Here is a 23322-nt window from a genome sequence, read left to right as displayed (position 1 = left end):
TGTGAGTTCCTATACACGTGAATTACAGTTCACTTTCACATACATAGCTGTGCAATGCAGCAGCAGACACATCTCAGCTACCCAGACTGCTTAGCTTCTGCTCAGGTCTTTATAATTCTTCATGGTTTCACCTCCCTTGCCTTAAATTTGATATACTAAGATGCCAGGACGGATGAAAACTTACATCTTTTTTCCTTCTGATTTTCATCATTTCAGTCCCTTGCTGCCAGCAGTGCCTGTTTACCTAAAGGCATAAATGTTATGAAAGGAAATTATTTTATTGCTTTTGCAGACTCTTGCCCGTTACTTAAAAAGTAAAAAACTATATTCTGAATCGTCAACTCTTCCTGAAAATGTTTCAACAAAATGACAACTCTTTCCTTCCCTAACTGACAGTGGAGACTGTTGTGTTTGTCCTGTAATGCCTTCTTAAATAGATCTGAAAGAGCTGTAAGTGGCATTGCTGAGTTAATATATACATATCTTTGAGCTGGATTGGACTCATCTACCAAAGTGGAAAGAGGCACAAATTGTTAACTTCAATGCTAATACGTATTCATGTAGATTACTTGTCAGCTGCAAATTGACCATAAAAATTACGTCTGCAAGTGTAACTCAGTCCCATTTGACGTTCAGCGGGTGTGTAAAATACGCATTAGGCATATTCATATCATTCACTGCTACTAGTAGGCACCACACCAAGTGAAAGTAGTGAGTGACCCCGACATAGAGATACCACATTGGATTTTATCCTTCAAAACAGTCGTCCTAAAGGAGAGAGGTATCTTACATTACCATTGTTTGCTTTCTTCTTCCTCCTTTGTGCTACCCTTGCCTGTGAAATATGCTTAGCTTGCACAACACTGGCTGTTAGTGTAGCACAATTCATTCATTGCTGACACCAGGTTGCTCCTTCCACAAGTTCTGATCAATAGTATCTTCGCTTTGCCATATGTTTGCAGTTCTTCTGTTACTACTGAGATTGGCGCATGGAGGCTGTCTGTTAACAAAGGGTGGTAGAACATGCACAGTCTAGAACTCACATTTCTGAGCTCTGACTGCTCCCAGGCTGAATCTTCTCCTTGTTAGATAACCATGTCTCACCACCAGTGCAGGAGAGGCCATGTGTAGAACCAAGACCAGGAAAAGTACAGTGCTTTCATAGCATTTTTAACTAAACCAGAGTGATAAAGGCATGTAGCTGTTCATTTGGCCCAAAATATTTCAGAACCACCAGCAATTGCTCTCTTGCAAAATTCTTTTGTTCTCCATCACCAAAGCAGTGCATTTATATATTTGAATATTTATTGCCTTTTACATGCTCTACTACTTCAGGATTATTGCTTAATTAAACTTCAATTTACATTTTCTTAATGTTATTTAGGATGAATGCATCCCCTTCATTTATAATTTAGTTTTGTTTTATTTGTATTTGGGGGCTTGTGTTAGTAATTGTGTTTTCTCCCCTCTCAGGTTTCCTTTACTCTTCTGAGGCAGATTGTTCACTCTTGATCTGTCTCACTTTAGAGTCTGCCGTTGCAAAAACCTCATCCTGAGTCACCAGGTGGTTAAAATGTGTTATTTCTCATGGAAGAAAAAAGTGGACATTCACTGATTCTGTGTGTCTCTGCAGTAAGCAAAGGTGACACTGCCTCTCCAGAACAGGTTCCAGTGTTCTTGGAGGCCAAAGATCACACCTTTTAACGCTTGAGTAGCTAGGATTTATGCCTATCTCATGCTATTGAGAACTGGTCCTTAGCCCGTGGCTGACAAAGAGGCAGCTAGCTGATAAGTAATTCTTTCATTTATGCAATGACATTAGTCTCATCTGGGTTCATTCATCCAGTTCAAGGACAAGGAGTGTTTGCAGAGGAAGTCCATGGGAGATGAATAAATAAATGTTTTCCAAGAGCAATGCAAGATTGCACCTCAACAGGTTTTCTTGTGGAGGTTGTGATCTACCTCTTTGGAGAATTTTATGAACAGGTTGGACAGACATCTCTCAGAGGTGATTAAGGTGAAGTCAAAGGGCAAGACTGTAGACTTAAATGACCTCTGAAGAGTGCTCCGAGCTCTCTGTTTTTCATTTTTCGTAGTAGCTGGTGGAGGCTCCTTAGATCCCAAACACCTCTGATGCTTAGCTGCCTAGATAATTTAATGGATACACAGAAAACCAAGCTCCTTATATTATTAGGGTGCTTTGCTCCATATTGTCTGATAAAAATACATTAATAGTTCTGGGCACAGGTGCCTGGCTTTTCCACAAGAGTACTATAGTCATGAAGCCCCAGAAGCTGGCCTCTTCCCTTTCTCTTGTTTCACCCCACAAATGTCTCCTGTGCTCTGGGCTGCACTGTAGCTCCACTTTGACAGGAGCACAGTGTTCCCACACAAAACACCTTCTTGTCTGGCTGGCAGGAAACTCTGCTGCTTGTGGGTTTGATCCCTGTGGCTGAGACAGGTCTGGAAGGCAGGTGTGTCGGACCAGAGCTCCAAAAGTTTTGCTCTGCTCTGAGAACTGGGAACTAGAAAATAATAACCATTTCTATTTGTGATATTTACTTGATGGTAGTCTTGATTTGTGGTTGATATTCATGTGTCCTTCACACAGATCTCCCTTCCCTCCCTCATTCCAGTCAGAAAAAACACGTTAGTTCTCAGTGTGCTTGGCCTTGCCAGAGGCTTGTCCTGTTGCTTGTGTTTGGGAATGTGAGTCTCATCGTATCATTAGAGTAATGAACCAGTTTTCAAATCCCCTGATTTCTATTTCTGCTCAGCAGCTGATTGTATTATTAGGACAAGTAATGTAATATCAGCACTTCAGTTTTCTTAGCTGAGAAATGGGTAATACCTCACTGGGCACTGAGGTAGGGCTAATTACAGTTCTTGAAAATCAGAGTAATGAAAAGAGGGGCTCCAACAGAAGTGCTGTGAGAGGGGAGACACAGCCAGCTTTCTGCAGTGTTGGGATTGCCAGTGGTTCCTCGCGGCAACCAGCTTGTAGCTTGGATGGCCGTTCTGCCCCGAGGCCCTCTTCAGCAAAGCCAGTGGAGGCAAAACAATTCTTTCTCTTCCCTCTGCATGGGAAGCAGTAGAGCTGCAAATTCTTTCTGCCTGGATGCAGAAAGATCGCTCTGTATTCATTCCTTCTTTCCTATGTACCCAAACACTCACGCACTGCATACATGCAAGCAGCTATGAAATTTGGCTCCTCATTTAAAAGCAGCATGCAAATACATAACATTATTACCTATCTCCTTTAAACCGAATCAGTGCTGAGAAAGACAAACAAGCCTTTTGAAATAACACAGAAAGCACACAAATTTACCACTTGGCAGTAGTTTGGATTTTCAATAAAGGGGCTTTCATGGAAACTGGGACTGGGTTACCAGGAAGGTATTGGAAATACACACACCTCATTCCAGCATGTATAGCTTGTAACTGCTTTGGTATAGAGGTGACCTGCTAGTACTTAGTACTGATCATGCTCCCAGTAGGGCAGCTGGAATAGCTCAACACATTGCCGCACAGCCACACTCTCTGTACCTACTCTGCTGTGTCCATGCTGCCTACTGGGACCAGTTCCTGGCTCATGCATGCTGTGAACCATGTCTAGGAACTGCTTGGAAGAGCTGTAGTTGGCACAGACCACAAGCACATTGGAGAGTGTGATAACTACTGTGTGGTAGCTGCCCGCTGGTGTTCAAGACTGTGCCCCATCCTGGTTTAGCTCACTAGTTTAGACAGAGCTATTGCATCCGGATAGGCAGCACACTGCTGGAAGGAGCTGCTGGACCCACCTGGGAGCCTGGCCAGTGCATTTCTCGGGTCTGATTTGAACTCAGTGATGACTGAACCTGGTCCAGGGCCAGTCTCCAGAACTGGCTGGAAGAGACAGGTCTGCAGCACAAGGCATTAGCCAGGAAAGGCTGTAATGCAGAAGGCAGGTCCTGGTGCTGCGTCACAACTTCCCTCCAGCTTCCCACATCCAGCACACAGGGCGGAAAGACTGGTGAGGAGCTGTGCCACAGCACCGCGCAGCAGTGCTGCTGAGGCAGGAGTGGTGAAAGATGTAACCAAAGCGCCTTTGGACCTTCCTCCCTCAGCCCCTCTCCATAGAAAATCCACCTGTGCACACACACACAGGCTCAAAACCACCCAGACCTACAACTCTGTGTACAAAGACTCACAGACAGGCTTGTCAGGGGGAAGGTCAGCTGAGCCGGAGACTCACAAGGCGCCCTAGCTGTAACAGCAGCTGCTTTTGTTGGAAGAACGGGAACTGAAAATACAGGCAGGCTCCTTCCACTGGGAGTGGCTTAGTTTAGGCAGGTGGAGAAAGGCCTTGCACTAAAACTGGTGTCTGTGGGCTGTGCAGAACAGCAGTGTAGCACTGCAGTGCGGCAGTGAGGGTACGTAGCATTGGCGTCTCCAAGATGTGGGATGCACTGGAAAGGGAGAGGAGAATTGTGGTTGCTCTGCGGATCCTCACTGTGCAAGCAGCTCCCAGGCTTAGCACGTCCCTGCCATGGACTCCAGTTCTTAACCGGAATACTTCTTGATTCGTGCAGTCCACATGTAACAGAAACATAAAAATGAATTTCAAGTCCCATACTCCACTTGAGAAAGTGTAATGGCTTGAACTGATTTTCAGCTAGAGTTTGGGTTCAGTGTGACTCGTTAGGTTATAAATTATACAACTTGCCAGCAGTCCTTTTCCCTAACAGCTCTGCAGCAGCTCACCAGGGACACTGTCCAGTCTTCAGCCACTCTGCTAGGGAACAGGTTTTTACCTCCTGCAGGGGTTTTGCTTTGCTGCTCCCGCAGTAGCTACCACAATCTAAATGGACTTCTTTCATGCAAGCGGTGGTGGGCTGTTCTCCTTTTGCAGAAACTCTGAAGGAGCTGAGTTTCACCCAATCCCAGAACCTTCTGTTCCCCAGCACACTAGTGGTTCTGAACCAGTGGAATCTCCTGTAAATGCAGATGTGGGAACAGGTTTTCCCCTCCAGTTTACTATACTAGCATTTCCTAATGAACGGTAGCACTTCTGTGTCGTAAACAAGTCTCGCTGCTGACATGCTCTGCTTATGCTTAGTTCGTGGTACCAAAATACTAATTACTAGACACTAGTTGTTCTTCTAAGAAACATAAGTCAACACACATTTTGCATCTACAAATAAATGCTGATTGGTAGAAATAGCCATACCAAAGAGCACAAAAAACCACCAGGGACTCTGTTTACAGTTAGCACATTTTTATGTAAGTAATTATTTTAAATGTGTACTCTTAAATATCAGATTTTGTGGTACAAATGGCTTTTCAGCTATTGGAATCAGCTGCTCTCTCTCATTTCCAAATTTTTGAATATCCATTTCAGTGCCACTGGACAGTATTTCTCATGTAGTCTGCTAAGATTTCCCCTAGATGTTGTTAATTGCAGCATTCTTTCTTGGCTGACATAAAAAGCATTACTGAAATTTTAAGTTGTTTCTAACACTGTCATTTACACAGAAAACACACTGAGTAAAAAATTGAGATATTACTCATTTTGAAAAACAATTTAGGCTTTTATCCCATCACTACCCCACTTGCAGCCACATAATCTTTCTGACCAATGTAGAAGATAATGCACCGTTGTTATAAGTCATTAGGAACTGATGCTTTTATTAAGCTGACCTTGTTTTGCCCACTTCAGAAGGATTTTGGTGGACTGCTGTAAAATCATTTGGGAAAATACATGTGGTCTTTGTGTTCGTTGCTTACATACCGTAAAACATAAGGCCTTTCTCCTACTTTGCCATTAAGAGAGTTATAGCTGGACATTTGATTAAGAAAACTCATTAGAAAAGCTCAGTGATTGGGATATTATACCTGATATGAACATTCAAATAAAGAGAATGAATCTGTATTTGAAACTGATGGCAAACATCTCTTCTTGGTTCCCTCAGGTTATTTATGTACTGATATTGTGGTTTTGTGAGCCGTCTAGCTCAGCAAGTGGCCAGGGTTTGACTTAGGCAGATTTGTGACTTCTTATATTTAAAGATGTTACTTTTAAACTGTGTGGTTTTAATGAGAGGGAGAAGGACTTTTAGATCTTATTTTTTCTAATAGGCCAAAATGAGAAGATACTGACTAGGGACATGTGATGGTAAAGAGTCAAAGTAAATTGAGTAAACTGACTGAATGCTATTTTAGACCATCATATGAAAGGGAACTTAAAATACTTTCCTCTGTTTGCAGGAATAGACAATCTCTATGAGAGGGCTCTTCACATCCGCAAACTCCTCCTTACTTTGCCCAGGTCGGTCCTTATAGTGATGAGATACCTCTTCGCCTTCCTCAACCAGTAAGTGCTTTATAATTCCCTGAGATACTGTATCTTCATCTGCCTTCCTCTGCTGGTATTGAAGTTCTTTGGGTTTACTTGTACTCTATGTAGAATTTACATTTAAGCTCCATTTAACACAAAAGATAATCTTCTAATTGGCAATGAAAATAGAAGGAAAACACCAGTTTTCATTCAAATTAAAATTCCATTTGTCCGAAACTCAGCAAGGTTGTAATAAGACAGATTAAAGTGTTGTCTGAAATGGGGAGTACAGGCTACAGCATTAAAGCTGATAACAAAATAAGCTGATAAGAAAAATAACAAATACAAACTGTAACTACATTAAAAATAGTTTATGTAATTTAAAAGTAGGATTTTTTTCCTTATCTCAAGCTGATTTTATCTCCTGACGGGAAAAATAAGCAGTATATTCAAGCAGCACAGGCATGACAAGCTACCTATTTGATGCTAGGCACTGCCAGGGTGAGACTTTGTGTTGCTGCTTCTATTTTCTGGTAATAGGGCTACCAGTATAGAGAACATACATCCTCTGTGTATGCTTTGATATAAAGTAGCTTGGTTCTCACATTGCAAAACACAGGCAGCTGCTAGAAGGAGGGTTGTGTGAGAAAGGGAAATTGGTGTTTGTGTCTTCATCATCCCAGAAAAACAACTTCATTCTCAAAGAGAAAATAAAAGACAGGTTGGGCAGTTGCACTGTGTTTCTCCCTCCAGTCCTTCACAGCCCTCTCTGGTTTTGCTGACCCCAGTATTTTCACTGAAAATTTTGCTTCTTGTGCACTTTGCCCTGATTCTAGCTTTTCTCTTTCTGCTGCCATATTGTCTGTTTCCTGTTATATCTGTTTTTATATTGCCTTTTTCCTCTTTTTTTCCTAAATTTGCCCTCTGCTGATTCATTCTGCCTTTGTGACCTTCCCCATTTCATCCATCCTGTCTGTTCCTATAGAAACAGAGTCTTTGCAGCCAGGTTATGTGTGTATGCCTGTATTCACAGCTGTTCCCGTTTCCTTTCTTCTAGTAATTTCTGAACCACTTTCAAGCAATATTTAAAAGACCAGCAGAGATCTAAAGTTTTATGAAAATAACCATTCATTTGAAACATGAATTCATCCCCCAAAAGTGACACTGTGTCAATGTCTCAAAGCCTAATATCACAGCTTCTCCTCTATTTAGACATACAGATTGCCCAGAGCTGTATGAGGTTGTACTTGTTACATGGTCATGTTAGCTACATCTGTGCTCTCTCCAGGAAAGCAATTCAGAAAGCAGGCTAAATCCCTTACTGCCTCCAAATTGCTCCTGGTGCATCCACAGGAAAAACATTCCCATAGTTTGACTTTCTGCAGATCCAATTCTGCTTTTTGCATATGCGATTATGCCTGCTTGGCCACATGAAGTCATCGGACCTCATGGGAGACTTCATCAGGTCTAGCCTCCTGCTCAAAGGTTCTGAAGTTAGATCAAGTTACTCAAGGCTTTGTCCAGTCAAGAACTTCAAAGGGCAGAGAATCCACAGCCTCTCTGGGCAGTCAGTCCCAGTGCTTGGTCACTCTTATAGTGAAGAATTCTTTTCCTGCTTCCAGTTGGAATATCCCTTACTGTGACTTGTGTCTTGCCTCTCATCTCTTTGCTGTGCACCTGTGTCTGACTCTCTGTTGTTTATAATTTTGACAGTAGAAGATTGCAGCTAGATTCTCCAGTAGCCTTCTCTTCTAAAGGCTGAACAAAACCTAGTTCTCTCCACTTCACTTTATAACCCATATGCTCCAGCTCCCCAGCCATCTCAGTCATCCTTTTCTGGACTTTCACCAGTTTGTCAGTCTCTCAAAACTAGACACAGTACCTCATGTGCAGCTTCACAAGCACCAAGGGGAAGAGGAATAATCAATTCCCTTGACCTGCTGGCTTTGCTCTTCCTAATATAGCCACGTATGCAACTTGCCTTCTTCGCAGGAGGACGCATTGCTGAATCACATCCAACCTGTTGTCCAAGAAGTGCTTTTCCCAGTGCTTTTCCTTGGGAGCTGCTATCCAACAGTCAGCTCCAGACTGTGGTAATATGTGGGATTATTCCATCCCATGGGCAGGACTTTGTGTTCATCCATGTTGAACTTGTGAAATCCCCGTTCGTCCATTCCTCCATCTTGTCAAGGTCCTTCTAAATGGTAACCCTGACCTTTAGCATATCTGCTGCGCCCCCCCCCCCCCCCCCCCCCCCGCCACCAGTGTGGCATCATCTGTGAGGTGGCTGAGTGTGCACTCCATCCCCTTGTCTAGGTCATTCATGAAGATGTTGAACAGTATCAGCCCCAGTATTGAGCCCTGAGGAGCACCACATGAGCCACCAGCAGAACTTCACGTTTCACAATGATAGTTATAATATTTTTTACACATTCTTGCACACATATAAATGCCAAACCACCTTATAAATCAGTAGAACAAGATGTCTCCAATTAACACACAGGACATGATAATAAATTATGGCATAAGAAAGGGGAGAGCATGATTAATTTTACAAGCTAGTTATGAGGGGAGTCATTTAGAAAGTTTGCCTCTTCAGTTTGTATTGTTTGTACATGGAAAACACTCTCTAAAATTCACTTTCTAAAGGAAATATGATGCTGTATTTAAACACAACCAGACGTAATAATTCATATGCTGCTTCAGAGTGCAGAACAACATTGAGGTAAAGGGCACCCCAGCGCTTCAGGTTCTATTTGACTGGCCCTGCACAGAACCACTCAAAAGCCAGCATTTCCACTAGAAATGTCAATGCTTTTAAACAAGGGAATAAATAGCAACTTTTCATTCAAAATCAAAATTGAAAACTAGTAATGTTGCATTTTCTGGAGGAAAGGAGAGTTTGCAAAAGTTGATTAATAAGAACAGTCAAAGCCTTTTGTTTGGACGCTTCCAAAATGAAACTCTTGTGGGAGTTTGTGGGCAGAAAACAAGGTGCTCAGGGATTTTAGGTTGTATGCTAAAAACAGAAACCAGAAGTCACAAGAGCCTTTGCAAGATCCAGGAACTTAGTTGCCTCCAGAAGACAATTCAGTCTGCCTAAGTTATATAGCCAGTTGATGGGAGAGATGCATCAAGGTCTGATGAGAAATGATAGGCATGTATACCCACTGTGGATCCAGTCCACTTGGGCCTCCAAGGATAAGCACTGATGAGGTAGAAGCAGCAGCAGTTGATGCATTTTACATTAGCCCATTAGGTCAGCATACACTAAACACAATAGTGTGGGAACACATACATATACATACATATATGTGCTATAAACTCACTTTATAATGTATATAGCCTATTGAAGAAATCCTCTTTTTTGTTTTGTTACTTTATGTGGGATTAAGTGTCAAGGAGAACAGGAAATCTCTAAGTTGTGATGGAAAACAAAGTTTCTCCAGTTTTCAGAATAAGTTAGTCGCAGTGCAAAAGTCAATTTTTCTTGATTTTTCTGTTATAACAGCCTTTCGCAGTACAGTGATGAAAACATGATGGATCCGTACAACCTGGCCATTTGTTTTGGGCCAACCCTGATGCCTGTTCCAGACATACAAGACCAGGTGTCTTGTCAGGCACACGTGAATGAGATAATCAAAACTATCATCATCCATCATGAGGCTATTTTTCCAGACGTTAAAGAACTTGATGGCCCAGTGTATGAAAAATGCATGGCTGGAGATGAGTACTGGTAAGTCAGAATATTACCCTTCTATCTCCTTAACAAAATCATTAGGCTGGTTGTCTGGATAACTCCTGTGATACAGAATTACTTTCGCACACAATAGAAGTATGAAGCTAATTGAGAAGAGCATTTAGGTTCACATAGTAAAGTGTTAGCTGTAAAAAAACATGAAGCAAAGGCAGTTATGATGAGGTTCCCTACAGCATTTTGTGGAGGAAGCTACCCTTGTGTTCAGCCAGACGCAGCCAGAATTCCAGGTGTACTGTGCAGAGCACACAGCCAGGTGGGAAGCTGGCTCTCTGGCTGTGAACCACCTTAACAAATTGCATCTTATGATGCCTTCCCCCTGCTCTTTTCCTCTCTTAGCAACACAGACATGCTTTTTATGAATGAAAAGATTCGAAGGTTCTGGGAACTTCTTAGTAACTGAAGACATTGTTTGAAGGAGATTGTGTATTCATAGCACATCAGGAGAATTATGTTGCACATAACTTTATAACATTATAAGAATAATTTTAAATAATCTCATGGGGGTGACATATTTTTGATATATGTTGTTTCTCTCTCTGCTCATCCTTTTTTTCCCTTCAGTGACAGCCCATACAGCGAACATGGTACATTAGAGGAAGTAGACCAGGATGCTAGTACAGAGCCCCATACCAGTGAAGACGGTATGTCTGTTACCTTACTGTGCTTTTGATGGGAGTAAGTTTTACAGGTGTTTCATGCGGGACACCTTCTTCCTTTCCTAATTGTGCCTTATTTGAAAGAAGGGGATTTCAGTCCTGGTGTTCTGTAGCGAAGCCGGCATCTTTAATCTCTGTTTGTGTGCTTTTTCACTCTGATTCATCTGTGTTTGACCAGCTGTTTCCTTGTTCTCTCCTGATTTGCCCAGTCACAGGAAGGGCAAGAGAGAAACTATTTCAGTCAGCACATATTATTTTCTGATATAATGTTACATTTTTAGTGACTCTTTATCTTTTGTCTGCAAAAACTAAACTTATCAAAAGTGTGTCTTTAAATATTTCAGCTAGGGGATATTTGCCATTCAGTGGGCTCTATTTTGATATGAATTTAAAAGCTGTTCCATCTAAAGGATCTATAACTACTGAAAAACATGTGTGTGTGTCCCACAGTGAAACTTCTGAACAATAATCATTTGCTATAAATATTAATCACATATACTCTGACAGTTCTGGATACGATAGATATTCATGAAAAATCTGATGCATCTCTATTATATCAATTCTTTTTAGCCAGGTTCCCTAAAGGTGTATTTGACTGTGACGTATTTCAGTTGGACCATCCTTCAGATGCCCCTCCCAGTAACTTCTGCCCAGTTTCAAGCAAATGTAATAGATGGAAAGAGGTGTCAAAATTGTTAAATAACTACCATTTTCCTGACAATTAGTAGCCAGTTAGAGGTGAAGGATTCAGAGTACCGCTCCCTGTAGAGAAGAGCTGAAGTGTGAGCTCAGTGCATATCTGACCAGCAGGCAACCCAGACAGAGCAACCAGCACGCATGCACTTAGCACCAGCAGAAACAAAAGCTGCCCCTTGTCCATCTCAGAGGATGCGTGGAAGGAGGAAGAGGAAGAGACAGAGAGGGGGAAAGGGGAGGAAAAGAGCTACAGCAGAGAAGGAATTTTTTTTTTTTTTTTTTTTTTTTTTTTAAAGGATGTCATAAGGGATACTGGTTGGGAGCTGGGACGATTGCCATAGGGAAAGGGAAGAGGAAGGTGTATCTATAGGAAACCTGGCTACAGTGGTCTCATTGCGCACAGAACAATGTAAACAATAGTTCCACTCTAGCTGTACCCCTCTGCTTTGTCACGTAGACAGCTGTCAGTGACAGATTGCCTGTCTCTTCCCCTTTGCCGCAGTGAGGAGGGGCCGGCGGAGTCTGTCAGTGCAGCTGTTTGGAGAGGAGGGACAGTTGGGTGGGCAGGCATCACAGAAGGGGGAAAAACTGAGGACAGGAGAGAAGTCAATGTTAATCTGCTGCCTGGGGTGTATACCCACGCCTGCACCCGCAGTAGGGAATACTGACAGTTTTACAAGACAGCCTGTATGTGGGTTGCTCTTGACCAGCTCTGTAGAGCTAAACCCGCCATCTTTCTACAACACAGCTCCGCTAAATGGTGTGAACAAACTCGTAGTTGCACTTTATTTTTCCAAGACAGTATAGCTGTACTTTTTAAGAGCTCCTTCTTCCATTGGAGGTATGAAGCAAGAGTGGAAGCTGAAGAAGTCTGTCTGTCTCTCATTTAGAGCATTAGTGAAATGCAGGTGACACACCAGTTCAATATATTGGGGCCGACTTTGGGGTCCCATGACCAAACTGAGAGATAAAGACCCGAGTGGGCATGGAAAAGAAGTGCAGCTTTTCAGTAGCAATCAAAAGCGATTATTTCAAAACCATGCCTAAGAAAGATTAAAACATCAGCAGGATCCAGAGGAGCAGGACCATGGCATCACATAGAGCATCACATAGAGCATCACCTGTGCCTCGATAATCACGGGCTCTACCCCACCACTGTGTTGTTATAATAACAGTTTTACATTCCTGTTGTGGTGCTACCTGTGTTACAGCTGTCACTAGTGAAGACAAACCGTGAAGAGAATAGCTGTCAACAGGACAAAGTTCTGTTAAGATTTAACTGCTCAAGACATGGTTTTTTGTTCGCCAGACTGGCCAGCAATTTAATTCTAGTTGCCCCATCGCACCTTTTTAATTAATTCAGTGCTGAAAGGAAGCGGACATTTGTGTTTACGGTGAAATAATTGTTAGCACAAAAATATTTGTAATCTAGGGAAATACTGCTGCAAAGATGAAGATTAGCGAGCCTGGATCGCATACAAAACAGTGTTGGTCTTCGGTTCCCAGCCTGCAAGCTCTAACCCATTTTTTTCCATGGATACGGCTTTCCGTTACAAAGGCACATTTTTCTAATGTAGGTTACAGGCTTTAAATTAAATGCATTCACCATCTCTTTGCACATACATTCATGTGTTTGTCCTTTGGACAATTCCTTTTAAAAAATGTTCTTGACACTAGATATGAGAATAGGTGAGAATTTTTCAGTTTGCATATTGAACTTCATGAGAGTCACTGATTGACCTGTGGTGGACAAAAAAAAAGCTTCTACTAAAGGGCCTGGAGTATTTTGGGGGTTTAATGTCATTGATTCATTGATTATAAGCTGGATGCATCACTGCCAGCTGCATGTGGAGAGAGAGAAAGGGAGGCACAGCATTGCTGCTGTATTGATCAGACATGTGGTACTTACGTATTTCCCGCTGTTAGAAGATGGAAGAAGCAGATTCTATAAATGTGGGGGTGGGGGGGTATGTTGAAAGTCTGATTAGTTTTATGCCAAAATGTTGTGTACATATGCAAGACCAAGCAGCTAACCCCATAGGAATTATAGGGTTATTGAAACATAATCCAGAGGCTATGATCAAAAGCAAAAGGATTTATTTTTCTACTTTAGTTATTGTTGTTATAAGAATTACTTGCTGTATAAAGTTGAACTACAAGTGAATCTCTCTGTGCCTACTAGAATAAAACCATCGGTAGGGGCTGGCTCAGTAGTGCTGGGAATGTTTAATTACAATTTAGAAAACAACAAGACTTTTAAAAATTAAAAATTAAATTATGTCTGCAGAGGTAAAATCTGGTAGCTTGGGGAAAAGAAGACTGGAACTTATAATTGAGCATATAAATACTTCATAACTGCTTAATTTTAAGGATATAAATTGCCTTTTTTTTCCTAAGGTTACTGTGTTCATATATTTCTGTTGATCACTGGAAAGGGAAGGGGTAAGGAGAAGGAGATGCATTTTACTGTAGCGTTTTCAGTCTTTTTTAAATGTGCAGAAAGTATCCCTATTAAGGAAAACGCATAAGTTTCTTCTTTCTCCTAAATCTGGAAATGAAATTTAATTTGTGAAGTTCAGAACATTTGTACTCAAGCTGAGGCACAAAAAAATCTATCTGTAATTTTGCTGCAGAAGGACCTTTACCTGGAAGTGCCTCAGCAGTAAAGATTCAAAGGATATTGTTCATGTTTTGCTGAAGCAGTTTTTAGCATATTTCCTTTACCATCAATTTGCTGGAGATTTTTTATTCTTGTTGGAGGCTGGAAAAGGGTGACTAGGGTTGTTTTCAAAGGAAATAAGAGAGAATTTCCTGAGGAAGTTAAACAGATGGGTTTCTCCTGGGAAAACATACATACAATTAATATCATACTGTTCGTAGATATCTCATAAACATAGGGTAAAAATTGAGATGGTAGTTCTGCTGGAAACAAAAGTTACGGGGACACATAAGACTGTAAGTTATTGTTGTGTCCCCAACACATAGTGATTTTCCTGCTTTTCAGTAGAGCATGCTGTGATCGACATTTTGCCAAATTCTGTTCTGTCAACACCTTGCAACATTTCTTTGCTTTTGCTGTTCCCCAGTCAGAGAACTGCTGTCCTGAGGACAGGACTTTGAAATGGCAAAGCCGCTGTTCTCTGATAGGGTGCAGAAGAGGATAAAGACATAGGGAGATAGCGTTTTCCCAGGGAGTTCAAGGACATACTCTATTCCCACCAGCCAGGGTACATCTGGGAGAACTGAGGAAGAGCAGAACAGAGCAACAGCAAACCCCCCCCAAAAGTAGGGGGGGTGATCTCCCCTCTTTTCCTTAGCTCCTTGTGCCCTGAGGCATAGAGGGCAGCGCAGTGCCACTTGAGTGCCATCACCTCTGTAGGGAGGTTAGTACTACATCTGGCACTCCAATCCCAAAATTAAAATTAGCACTTACATTTCTTCTGCCCTTTCTGCTCTTCCAAGCAGTGGAAGCTTTTCCCACAGTTCTTCAGTTTGTCCTAATTTTTCACATCCATAACATTGCCTGAGTCAGTAGAGATGATAGCTGGTGAGATCCTATATGTCATCAAATACTTCTTGCTATTGTGGGCGAACGCCCCCAGGTATGGACAGAGCAGTGCAATTACATTTCCCTCCGAGCTGTCAATTTTACTCTTAGACGTTCAGTACCACACAGAATTTGAGTTACAGATGCCAAATGTAGCTTTCATCACCTTTGCTTTTTTGGAAATGCTTGTCTGTCATTCAGTAACCTTGATATTAAATGGCTTAACTTTTCAAAATGCATTTATTTCTAGGAGTAACTGTCACGGTACTTTGGTGTCATGGTTTAACCCCAGCCAGCAACTAAGCACCACGCAGCTGCTCATCCCTCCCCCCTCCCAGTGGGATGGGGAGGAGGATCGGAAAAAAAAAGTAAAACTCATGGATTGAGATAAGAGCAGTTTAATAACTAAAGTAAAATAAAATATAATGCTAACTAATAATAGGAAAAATATAATAATAATAATAATAATTGTAATGAAAACAAATATAACAAAAAAAAGAGAGAAATAAAACCCAAGAAAAGACAAGTGATGCACAATGCAATTGCTCACCACCTGCTGACCAATGCCCCAGCAGCGATCCACCCCTCCTGCCCATCTCTCCTCAGTTTATATACTGAGCATGACGTTTCATGGTATAGAATATCCCTTTGGCTAGTTCGGGTCAGCTGTCCTGGCTCTGCTCCCTCCCAGCTTCTTGCACACCTGCTTGCTGGCAGAGCATGGGAAACTGAACAGTCCTTGGCTTAAGATAAGCGCTACTTAGCAACAACTAAAGCATCAGTGTGTTATCAACATTATTCTCACACCAAATCCAAAACACAGCACTGCACCAGCTACTAGAAAGAAAATTAACTCTATCCCAGCCGAAACCAGGACATTTGGTTTTTAACTGTTAAGACTTGGCCTGTAACAAGGTGAATTACTATTTAAGTACAGTCTCAGTACTATTTGCTGTAGGAAAGTTCTCTCCATGTAAAAGCAATGTTCAAGCAAAGAAAACGCCCCTTTCAAAATAGTAAAACCTGTCTGAACTTATTTTTGGTTCTATTAAGAAAACTGTGTGAGATCTACTGAGCACACCTCCCTGAGGAGGTAGGATTTGCTACCCAGGCAATCTAATGAATGTGTGTCAAAAGTCACATCCATTATGGGTACATTACCAACTCATACAGCTGGTTCCAGTAGGGCAACTTCCTTCAGACCTCTGAGAAAGTATGTGAGTCTTGCAGGCGATGGAAGGATGCAGAAAACAGATTCTCATCGTGCACCACACTTAGATTAGTGTAATTCTGCTGAGGGAGACAGAACTATTTCTAGTTTAGTCCATTAATTTGTAAATAAAAAGACTTGTATACTCAAATGTGGGATACTACATGGTCTGCTGAAATTAGCAGAGAAATGGGAAATCCCATAGCTAATCAGTGTAGGGGTTTATCAATCAATCCAGTACCCATGACCATTATCAGTCAACTTCAGAGAATGTCAAAGGAAAATATGTACAGGAAATTTGGGGTTTTCTTACTTGCTGTAAAGTTTTTTTGTTTGGTTGGGGTTTTTTGCATTTTAAAGTATTACCTGTTAGTGAGTGACTGGCTCTCTGAAACCTGGGAGCTTTTGCTTCTGAATTCTTGATCCACTCTTCCCATAACCCGTAACTTACCTGCAATCTGAGAACAGTGTGTTCATACAAACGTCTGCTCCTTTTCAATCCTACCTGATCCCAATAATACCTTCTTATAACGAATTCCACAAGCAACGTGCATGATATGTGTAAAAACAGCATTCTTTTGTCAGTGTTACGTTATTGCCATTCGATTTAACATTGCCCTCTTAAACATAATGCAAGATAAACAGGCATGTTTAGTTTTATTTCTTTGCATTTGGCAATAGTGTCTTTCCGTGCCTATAGTCGCTTTGTCACATCTGTACTTTCTGTTAGAGAGAAACCGTAGACAGACTATCTAGAAATGAAAACAAGATTGTATATTAGAATATACACACCAGCATTAAAGGTTTCCCAGTTTTCCAGAATGTTTCTATGTCATCTTTACATTTTCTTTGCTTAAAAACATAGAACCAAGAAACCTATCGCCCCCTGCCCACCCACCAGGGAATGCCTGCCAGCGAGCCATCCAGTAGGGATGCATTTTCAGGAATTAATACTGTTATTGCTAGATTCTTATTTGCGTTTATATAATCGAAGTCATTTCTGCCAGCATACATTACTTTTGCATTTGTAACAGTAAATTCCCCGTACCACTGTATGCCATCTCTGGAAAGTTTCCGAGTTTGTAACAACTCCTAAACACCCTGCAGTTTGTCACTGACGGGAGCTCTTCGTGTGCCTGCAGAAGCAGCAAACCACAGGACAGCCTTCTGCAGGCTGGGCAAGTTATTAAAAAAATGAGCTGCAAACTATAACCTCAGTAAAGGTGCTGTCGTTATGTTTTCATGCTGCGGGACAAAGTTAATTTTAAAAAGACATTCCTGTGCAAAATGTTGTCATAAAGGGACAGTGGCTTTCATTACCAGCCTGGTTCTTTGGGGAATTACAACCTCAGCGATTTTAATTTGTACCAGACAGGAAGTTGCTATGCTAGTCATTAGCCCAGATGTTAATTTCCATCTAAATATTGCTCTAATTATATAACAAAATTTGTCATTTTGGGGACTCTGAGTTATTGGAATCAACAAAGTGTGTGATTTTTAAACCTGTATTTTGCAGGTTTTTCTGTATGTTTTGAGACTGTGATGACAAATTTTAATCTGTTTGAGCTCAGATGCTTTTGGTTTTGTGCAGAAGAAACTAGAAGTTGTTAAAATCACAGCTGTTTCACTGATGTCCGAGCATAGCTCTGAAGATACCTGAAGGCAGACATTCAGCAGGGGCCCTTCACTGACATCAGTAGGTTTCTGACCCAAGCATAGGTTAAAGGATGGAGTCCATTACCAGTGTAAGGCTGAATTTACCAGCATACTGACAGAACATTAGCCAGGACTGCTCTAACCAATGTTTGACTTCAGAAAATACCAGCCTCCCCTGCAGAAACCAGAGGGACTCGGGGTGTTGGAGCAGGCAGAGCTGCCTTAGGCAACTTCAGGCCACACAAGGACTGCCCCTGCAGAGGAGTCGTCCTTAGGCGGTCTGGAGCTGTCTGCCTCACTCAGAAAGGGTGTTAAGGAAGCATATTAAAGCACTAGGCTTTGGTGTTGTGTAAAACACTAGGTTTTCACTAGGTCTGCACACTCCTCACGTAAAAGACAGAAATCTCATAGCCCAGTTAGGCAGAGTATCCCTACTCATGCACAGTGAAATCCTGTCTTCCTTCCTTTGCCACTTCAGATGCTAAAGGCACTCCCGTTTACTTTTCCTTTATCACACCGGTTCGTCGGGCCTCTGATTATTCATCTGAGTTTGTTCATCTTATTTTCGGAGGTCTTCATTGCCTGGCCTCCATCCCACTCCCTAGCCATGAAGGAGCCCTTACAGCAAGAGGCAGAGGCCTCTCTCCCAGCAGCAGCTATTGTAACATTTGAGTATGCTGTTATGTTTTCGGCAGCTTGCAAAGCAACCCAGATTTTTCACACTTGGGGCATGGATTGATTATGGTTTTTTGTAAGGTACATATTATAACTACTGCCTGAAGTCTGCCTTAGTTCAGCTGATCTCTGTCAGCTCTGCTCAATAAGAATGAGCACTGAGAAAATGCAATAAATGGGTTTCATGAAACCAAAATGAGCAGATAAGCCAGAGTGGAATCTGATATCTCTTCTTCTTCCCTCCCTACCCAGAGTGCGAGCCCATAGAAGCTATAGCCAAGTTTGACTACGTTGGAAGATCTGCACGAGAACTCTCTTTCAAGAAAGGAGCTTCCCTTCTGCTCTATCACCGAGCGTCTGAAGACTGGTGGGAAGGAAGGCACAACGGAATTGATGGCCTTGTCCCTCACCAGTACATAGTGGTGCAGGATATGTAAGCAGTGTCTGGTGTGACTAGGTTCTTGGTGGTGTGTAAAAACATGCTGAAGCAATTAACAAAGTGATTTCCAAATGGGACAGTGGTTTGAAGGCTCAGAGAGATTAAACATTTGCCTTCTAGGCAGGATGCCTCTGCCTTTATTGCCCTGAATTGACAGCTCTTAATCAAAAGCTGCCACTAGGCTAAGCTACTTTGTTCATGGATATGTTCCCAGTACATTAAGAGACAGATGCTTCTGCACCTATTTTAATTTGACTATCTCTTTGTAGCAATTGCTGACATTTGACTTCAGAATAGCAAGGGCTGGAGAAATGCAGCCCTGAACTCTTGTTTTACAGTATTAAGCATGTGCTTTGCCAGGGATGGCAAAGTTCTTTACAGAAAGGTTACACTCAAAATGTAAAGAGCTCAGTAAACAGAAGGATTAGAAGCAATTTTTGGAGACATGGAGGGGCTGCAGTGCATTATAACATGCCTGCTTTTCTTAAGGGGATTAAAATCTGGGAGTGCCAAGATGCTCTCTGTCACACTTAACTCACTGACTTCTCATCTCACCATGTGTGTTCTGTTCAGGGATGATACTTTCTCAGACACACTGAGCCAAAAAGCAGACAGTGAGGCCAGCAGCGGACCCATAACTGAGGACAAGTCATCATCAAAGGACATGAACTCTCCCACTGACCGTCACTCTGACGTGTATTTGGGAAGGTAAGCTTGAGCATAACGTGTTTTCAGTAGTACTGGTCACAGCTCAGGTAACACAGCAATTACTTCTCCGTGTGCTTACAGTGGGTCCCTACAACTTGTCCTATAACCACTTCTTCATTGGTGCAGGCAAAGAAAGAGATCAGAACCTCCACCGCCTCTAAGACGCCCCGGCAGGAGCAGTGACGGTCACTGCCCAGTACACCCACCTCACCCACTCTCCAACTCGTCCGTGGAGCTAGGTTCCCCCAACCTGGCAACTCACTGCAGTCCCAGAGCCCTCCTTCAAAATCGCAACCTCAATGCTGACAGCCCTGAAAGGCGGCGTAGACCTGGCCATGGCAGTCTCACTAACATCAGTAGGCATGATTCTCTAAAGAAGATTGATAGCCCTCCAATTAGAAGATCCACATCATCTGGTCAGTACACAGGTTTCAATGACCATAAACCACTGGACCCAGAGTCAATAGCTCAGGTTTGTGTCGTCTTTATTTTATGTCACTCTCTGATTTTCTGAGGAGCAAGTCTCAGTGAATAGCATAGCACAGAGCACGTATACTGGTAGGAGTATGTGTGCAGGAGAATATCCTACTTAGCTTTCTAAACACAGTGTGTGTGAATGAAGATGCATTAAGGGATCCTGGATAGAAGAAGCACAAGGGGGAATAGACATTGCAGAAGCAATAAAAAGAAATTATTTCCCGTTATACTGTAATGAAATTGCCTTTGCCACACGGAACACTAGGATAGTATATGATTACAACAGCTACGTAAATTGCTGTGCTCTGCTGAAGGCTGGCCTAATACAACTTGCATGTAATTAGTGTTCAATTCTTTCTCAGTATTATGGTATGCAGAAAAGTGCTCTGACTGGCTAGTAGTGACCATTGCCATTCAAAGCACAGATTTACATTCCAGGGTCTTGTGGATTTTACGTAGTTTTCATGTAGTTCACATGTAGTTCATACCGTATGTTGATTTGGTGCTTGTAGTTGTGCCTAAGAACATAATGTGCAAGATGTTGCACGTGCATAAATCGTGGGCCATCTTATCCCTGTGTGAGCACTCACCAGTCTCATTCCTGGCAGTGAAGAGGTGAGAAGGATGGAATAGGGAGCACCCCGATCATCAAATTGGTCTCTCGTACAGAGCTGGTAACAGCTCTTGAGCAAATCAATACCGCTGTCTTCAGAACTCGCTTTTTGTCTAGGTAGGATAAGATGATTACTAGGGGCACCCTGAGGGTACAATATGATTGCAAAAGTATTTTACAATAATGCTGGCACTCATGTTTTAAAATTTAATGTACTGGTAATGCTTGCTTTCAAACTCTGTTTCCAACGAGAGATAGAAGAGACTGTCATGCTTGGGTCAGAAAGCTGAACCGTGTATTAGAGTTAGAAACTGTCAATGTTGTTACTGTTTTATTTTACTCTAAGTTATTTATTTACTTTCCTGGAACCACATACAGTGCTGTTTGGCTTAAGCTATTTTTTTTTTATGCCTAGACTAGTGATCATGCAGCAGTGAGAGAACCCAAACTTTGATTAAACTACATGAAAGTCACTGTGAGCAAGCAGGGAACACCAGATATTTTAACCTTAGTTGTATCTCAATACCATTTGAAAGTAGTAAACTACTGTCTTGGTGCATTCTTTTAGAATTTGTGCCAGAAATCCTGATTAAAAAAATAATTTCTTAGGTAAGCTCACTGAAAAATATCTTGCAGTTTGTTCTGCTTACGATTTAACTCAGAGAAACAAGAGGAGAGAAGAGCTGATAGACACACAAGCTTTATTTCCTTACAAAACCAGGTTTTATAATCCATGTGAGGGAATACAGATCCTGAACACCTGAGGCACTAGAGGAGGGGAGCAGTTAGCTAAGAGTTAGCAAACGGACTAAAATCTTTACAGCTGTCTACGCAAGAGATGACAGAAATCTTCACCGTTAAAAACACTGCTAAGCAAATATCCATTGTCCTGACAGTCACTTAATAAAATGGCTTGCAGGTTTTGGTTTAATTGATTTTTTTGATTCTCTCATGTAAACAGGTTAAATAGTTGTAATGTCCAGCCAAAGCTGCCATCTTGTCAATCATAGTGTCTTTCACATAAGTCTGGTGGAAACTGGTTTTAGCACTATAATATTCGTTAAAGAGAGGATGGTTGGCAAATTAATTGATGCATTTTTCGCCCCCTCCCCTTGCTCCTTCGGTGCTTTGCGTTCAGTAGCAATTCACATGACAGGCCGCTCTCTCTGTGCTCTGACCCAGGACATCGAGGAGACGATGAACACGGCGCTGAACGAGCTCCGTGAGCTGGAGCGGCAGAGCTCGGCGAAGCACGCCCCCGATGTCGTGTTGGACACCCTGGAACAAATGAAAAACACCCCCACCCCTGCCACCTCCACCGAGTCGCTCAGCCCTCTCCACAGCGTCGTTTTAAGGAGCTCCGAGCCTCAGATCCGCCGTAGCACTAGTTCTTCCAGTGACACCATGAGTACTTTCAAGCCCATGGTGGCCCCTAGAATGGGAGTGCAGCTGAAACCTCCTGCTCTTAGGCCAAAACCTATTGTTCTTCCAAAAACAAATCCTAGCATAGGGCCTTCCCCTCCTTCCCAGGGTCCAGCCGACAAATCTTGCACAATGTAGGCAGCTCAGCCACCCACAGCGCCCGGCTGGGGTATGCTAGGGAAAGGGATGGATTAACGATAGAAGTCAGGGCTCCGTAACATCGTTTGTTCATGTTTGTAACTGGAGAGGCTTTGTTTTTCAGTGTTTTTGAATGTATTGTCTGAAACTAGCTACATTAACATGGGCATTTGTATTTTGTATGGTTTCAATTAAAAGAAAAACTGGACAATTGTGCATCGTTTTAAAAAACAAACATAGACTTACTTGAAAACTTGATGCTGCACCATTTGTAATAAAAACAACACGGATCACAAACAGCTTGCCATGTTGTACCATATTTCACAGTCTTACTGTACTATATAATAACAGATCCTGCACAAAACTAAGGGGCGGGGGGGTCAGGGGAGGTGGGACCTCTCATTTCTGGGTCACCAAACCAAATCTTAAGCAGGTTAGTAAGAGCTGAAATCTAGCATGTGAGGATTAAGTGTCTGTGTGGAATGTCTAAGTCATCTCAGGCCACATCTCTTATTTAAGACACACCAAAAAAACCCCACCAAACCCTCACAACTCTCATAATTGGCACCGAGTTTTAGCTTTCTTGTTGGCAGTCTCACTAGAGACAAGCGCTGGATGGATCTGGAGATCACATTGCTCTCACTGATAAAAAGCAGCATTCCAGGTCACAGCTAAAGCACATCTCCAGGATAGTATCTAGAAACGCCTTTTGCTGCCCTCTGTAATAGTGTACCTTTTCCCATGAAGCTAGACCTTCGTTCCCTGATATCGCATTTTTCACAAAAGCTAAATTCATTTGAAGTTCATAGTCGAGCGAGCCAGGCTCTGGGGAGTATGTGAACCTGTTGGTCTCTATTAGGCAGGCTGATAGGCGATTAAAAGGATCAACTACACAGTAATTCAGCAAAGTATCCCATTGACTTTATTGCTCAGTGTCCAATTAAAGACATGATTTGAGTTGTAATAGTCGGAGTTTCGAGCTGACCTAGCTGTGCTGGCTGCCTTGCAC

The 23322-nt window shown here is 42.2% G+C and overlaps 1 protein-coding gene across 2 annotated transcripts in view; it reads left to right on the top strand.

The window, feature by feature from the left end:
• SRGAP1 (SLIT-ROBO Rho GTPase activating protein 1) overlaps positions 1–22665 on the top strand; it is a 146926-nt gene extending 124261 nt beyond the window's left edge. For both annotated transcript variants that reach the window (XM_050892233.1, XM_050892226.1), the window contains exons 16-22: positions 6247–6352; positions 9828–10052; positions 10638–10717; positions 18769–18949; positions 19529–19663; positions 19790–20135; positions 21936–22665. In XM_050892233.1, the coding sequence (XP_050748190.1) occupies positions 6247–6352; positions 9828–10052; positions 10638–10717; positions 18769–18949; positions 19529–19663; positions 19790–20135; positions 21936–22313 (1451 nt within the window). In that variant the 3' untranslated portion in view covers positions 22314–22665. The remainder of the gene's footprint in view (positions 1–6246; positions 6353–9827; positions 10053–10637; positions 10718–18768; positions 18950–19528; positions 19664–19789; positions 20136–21935) is intronic.
• The last annotated feature ends 657 nt before the right edge of the window (positions 22666–23322 follow it).

Source organism: Gymnogyps californianus, chromosome 1 (genome assembly GCF_018139145.2).
Source record: "Gymnogyps californianus isolate 813 chromosome 1, ASM1813914v2, whole genome shotgun sequence".
NCBI lineage: Eukaryota > Metazoa > Chordata > Aves > Accipitriformes > Cathartidae > Gymnogyps > Gymnogyps californianus.
Note: the sequence above shows the minus strand (reverse complement) of the source record. Positions and strands in the feature narration are given on the sequence as shown.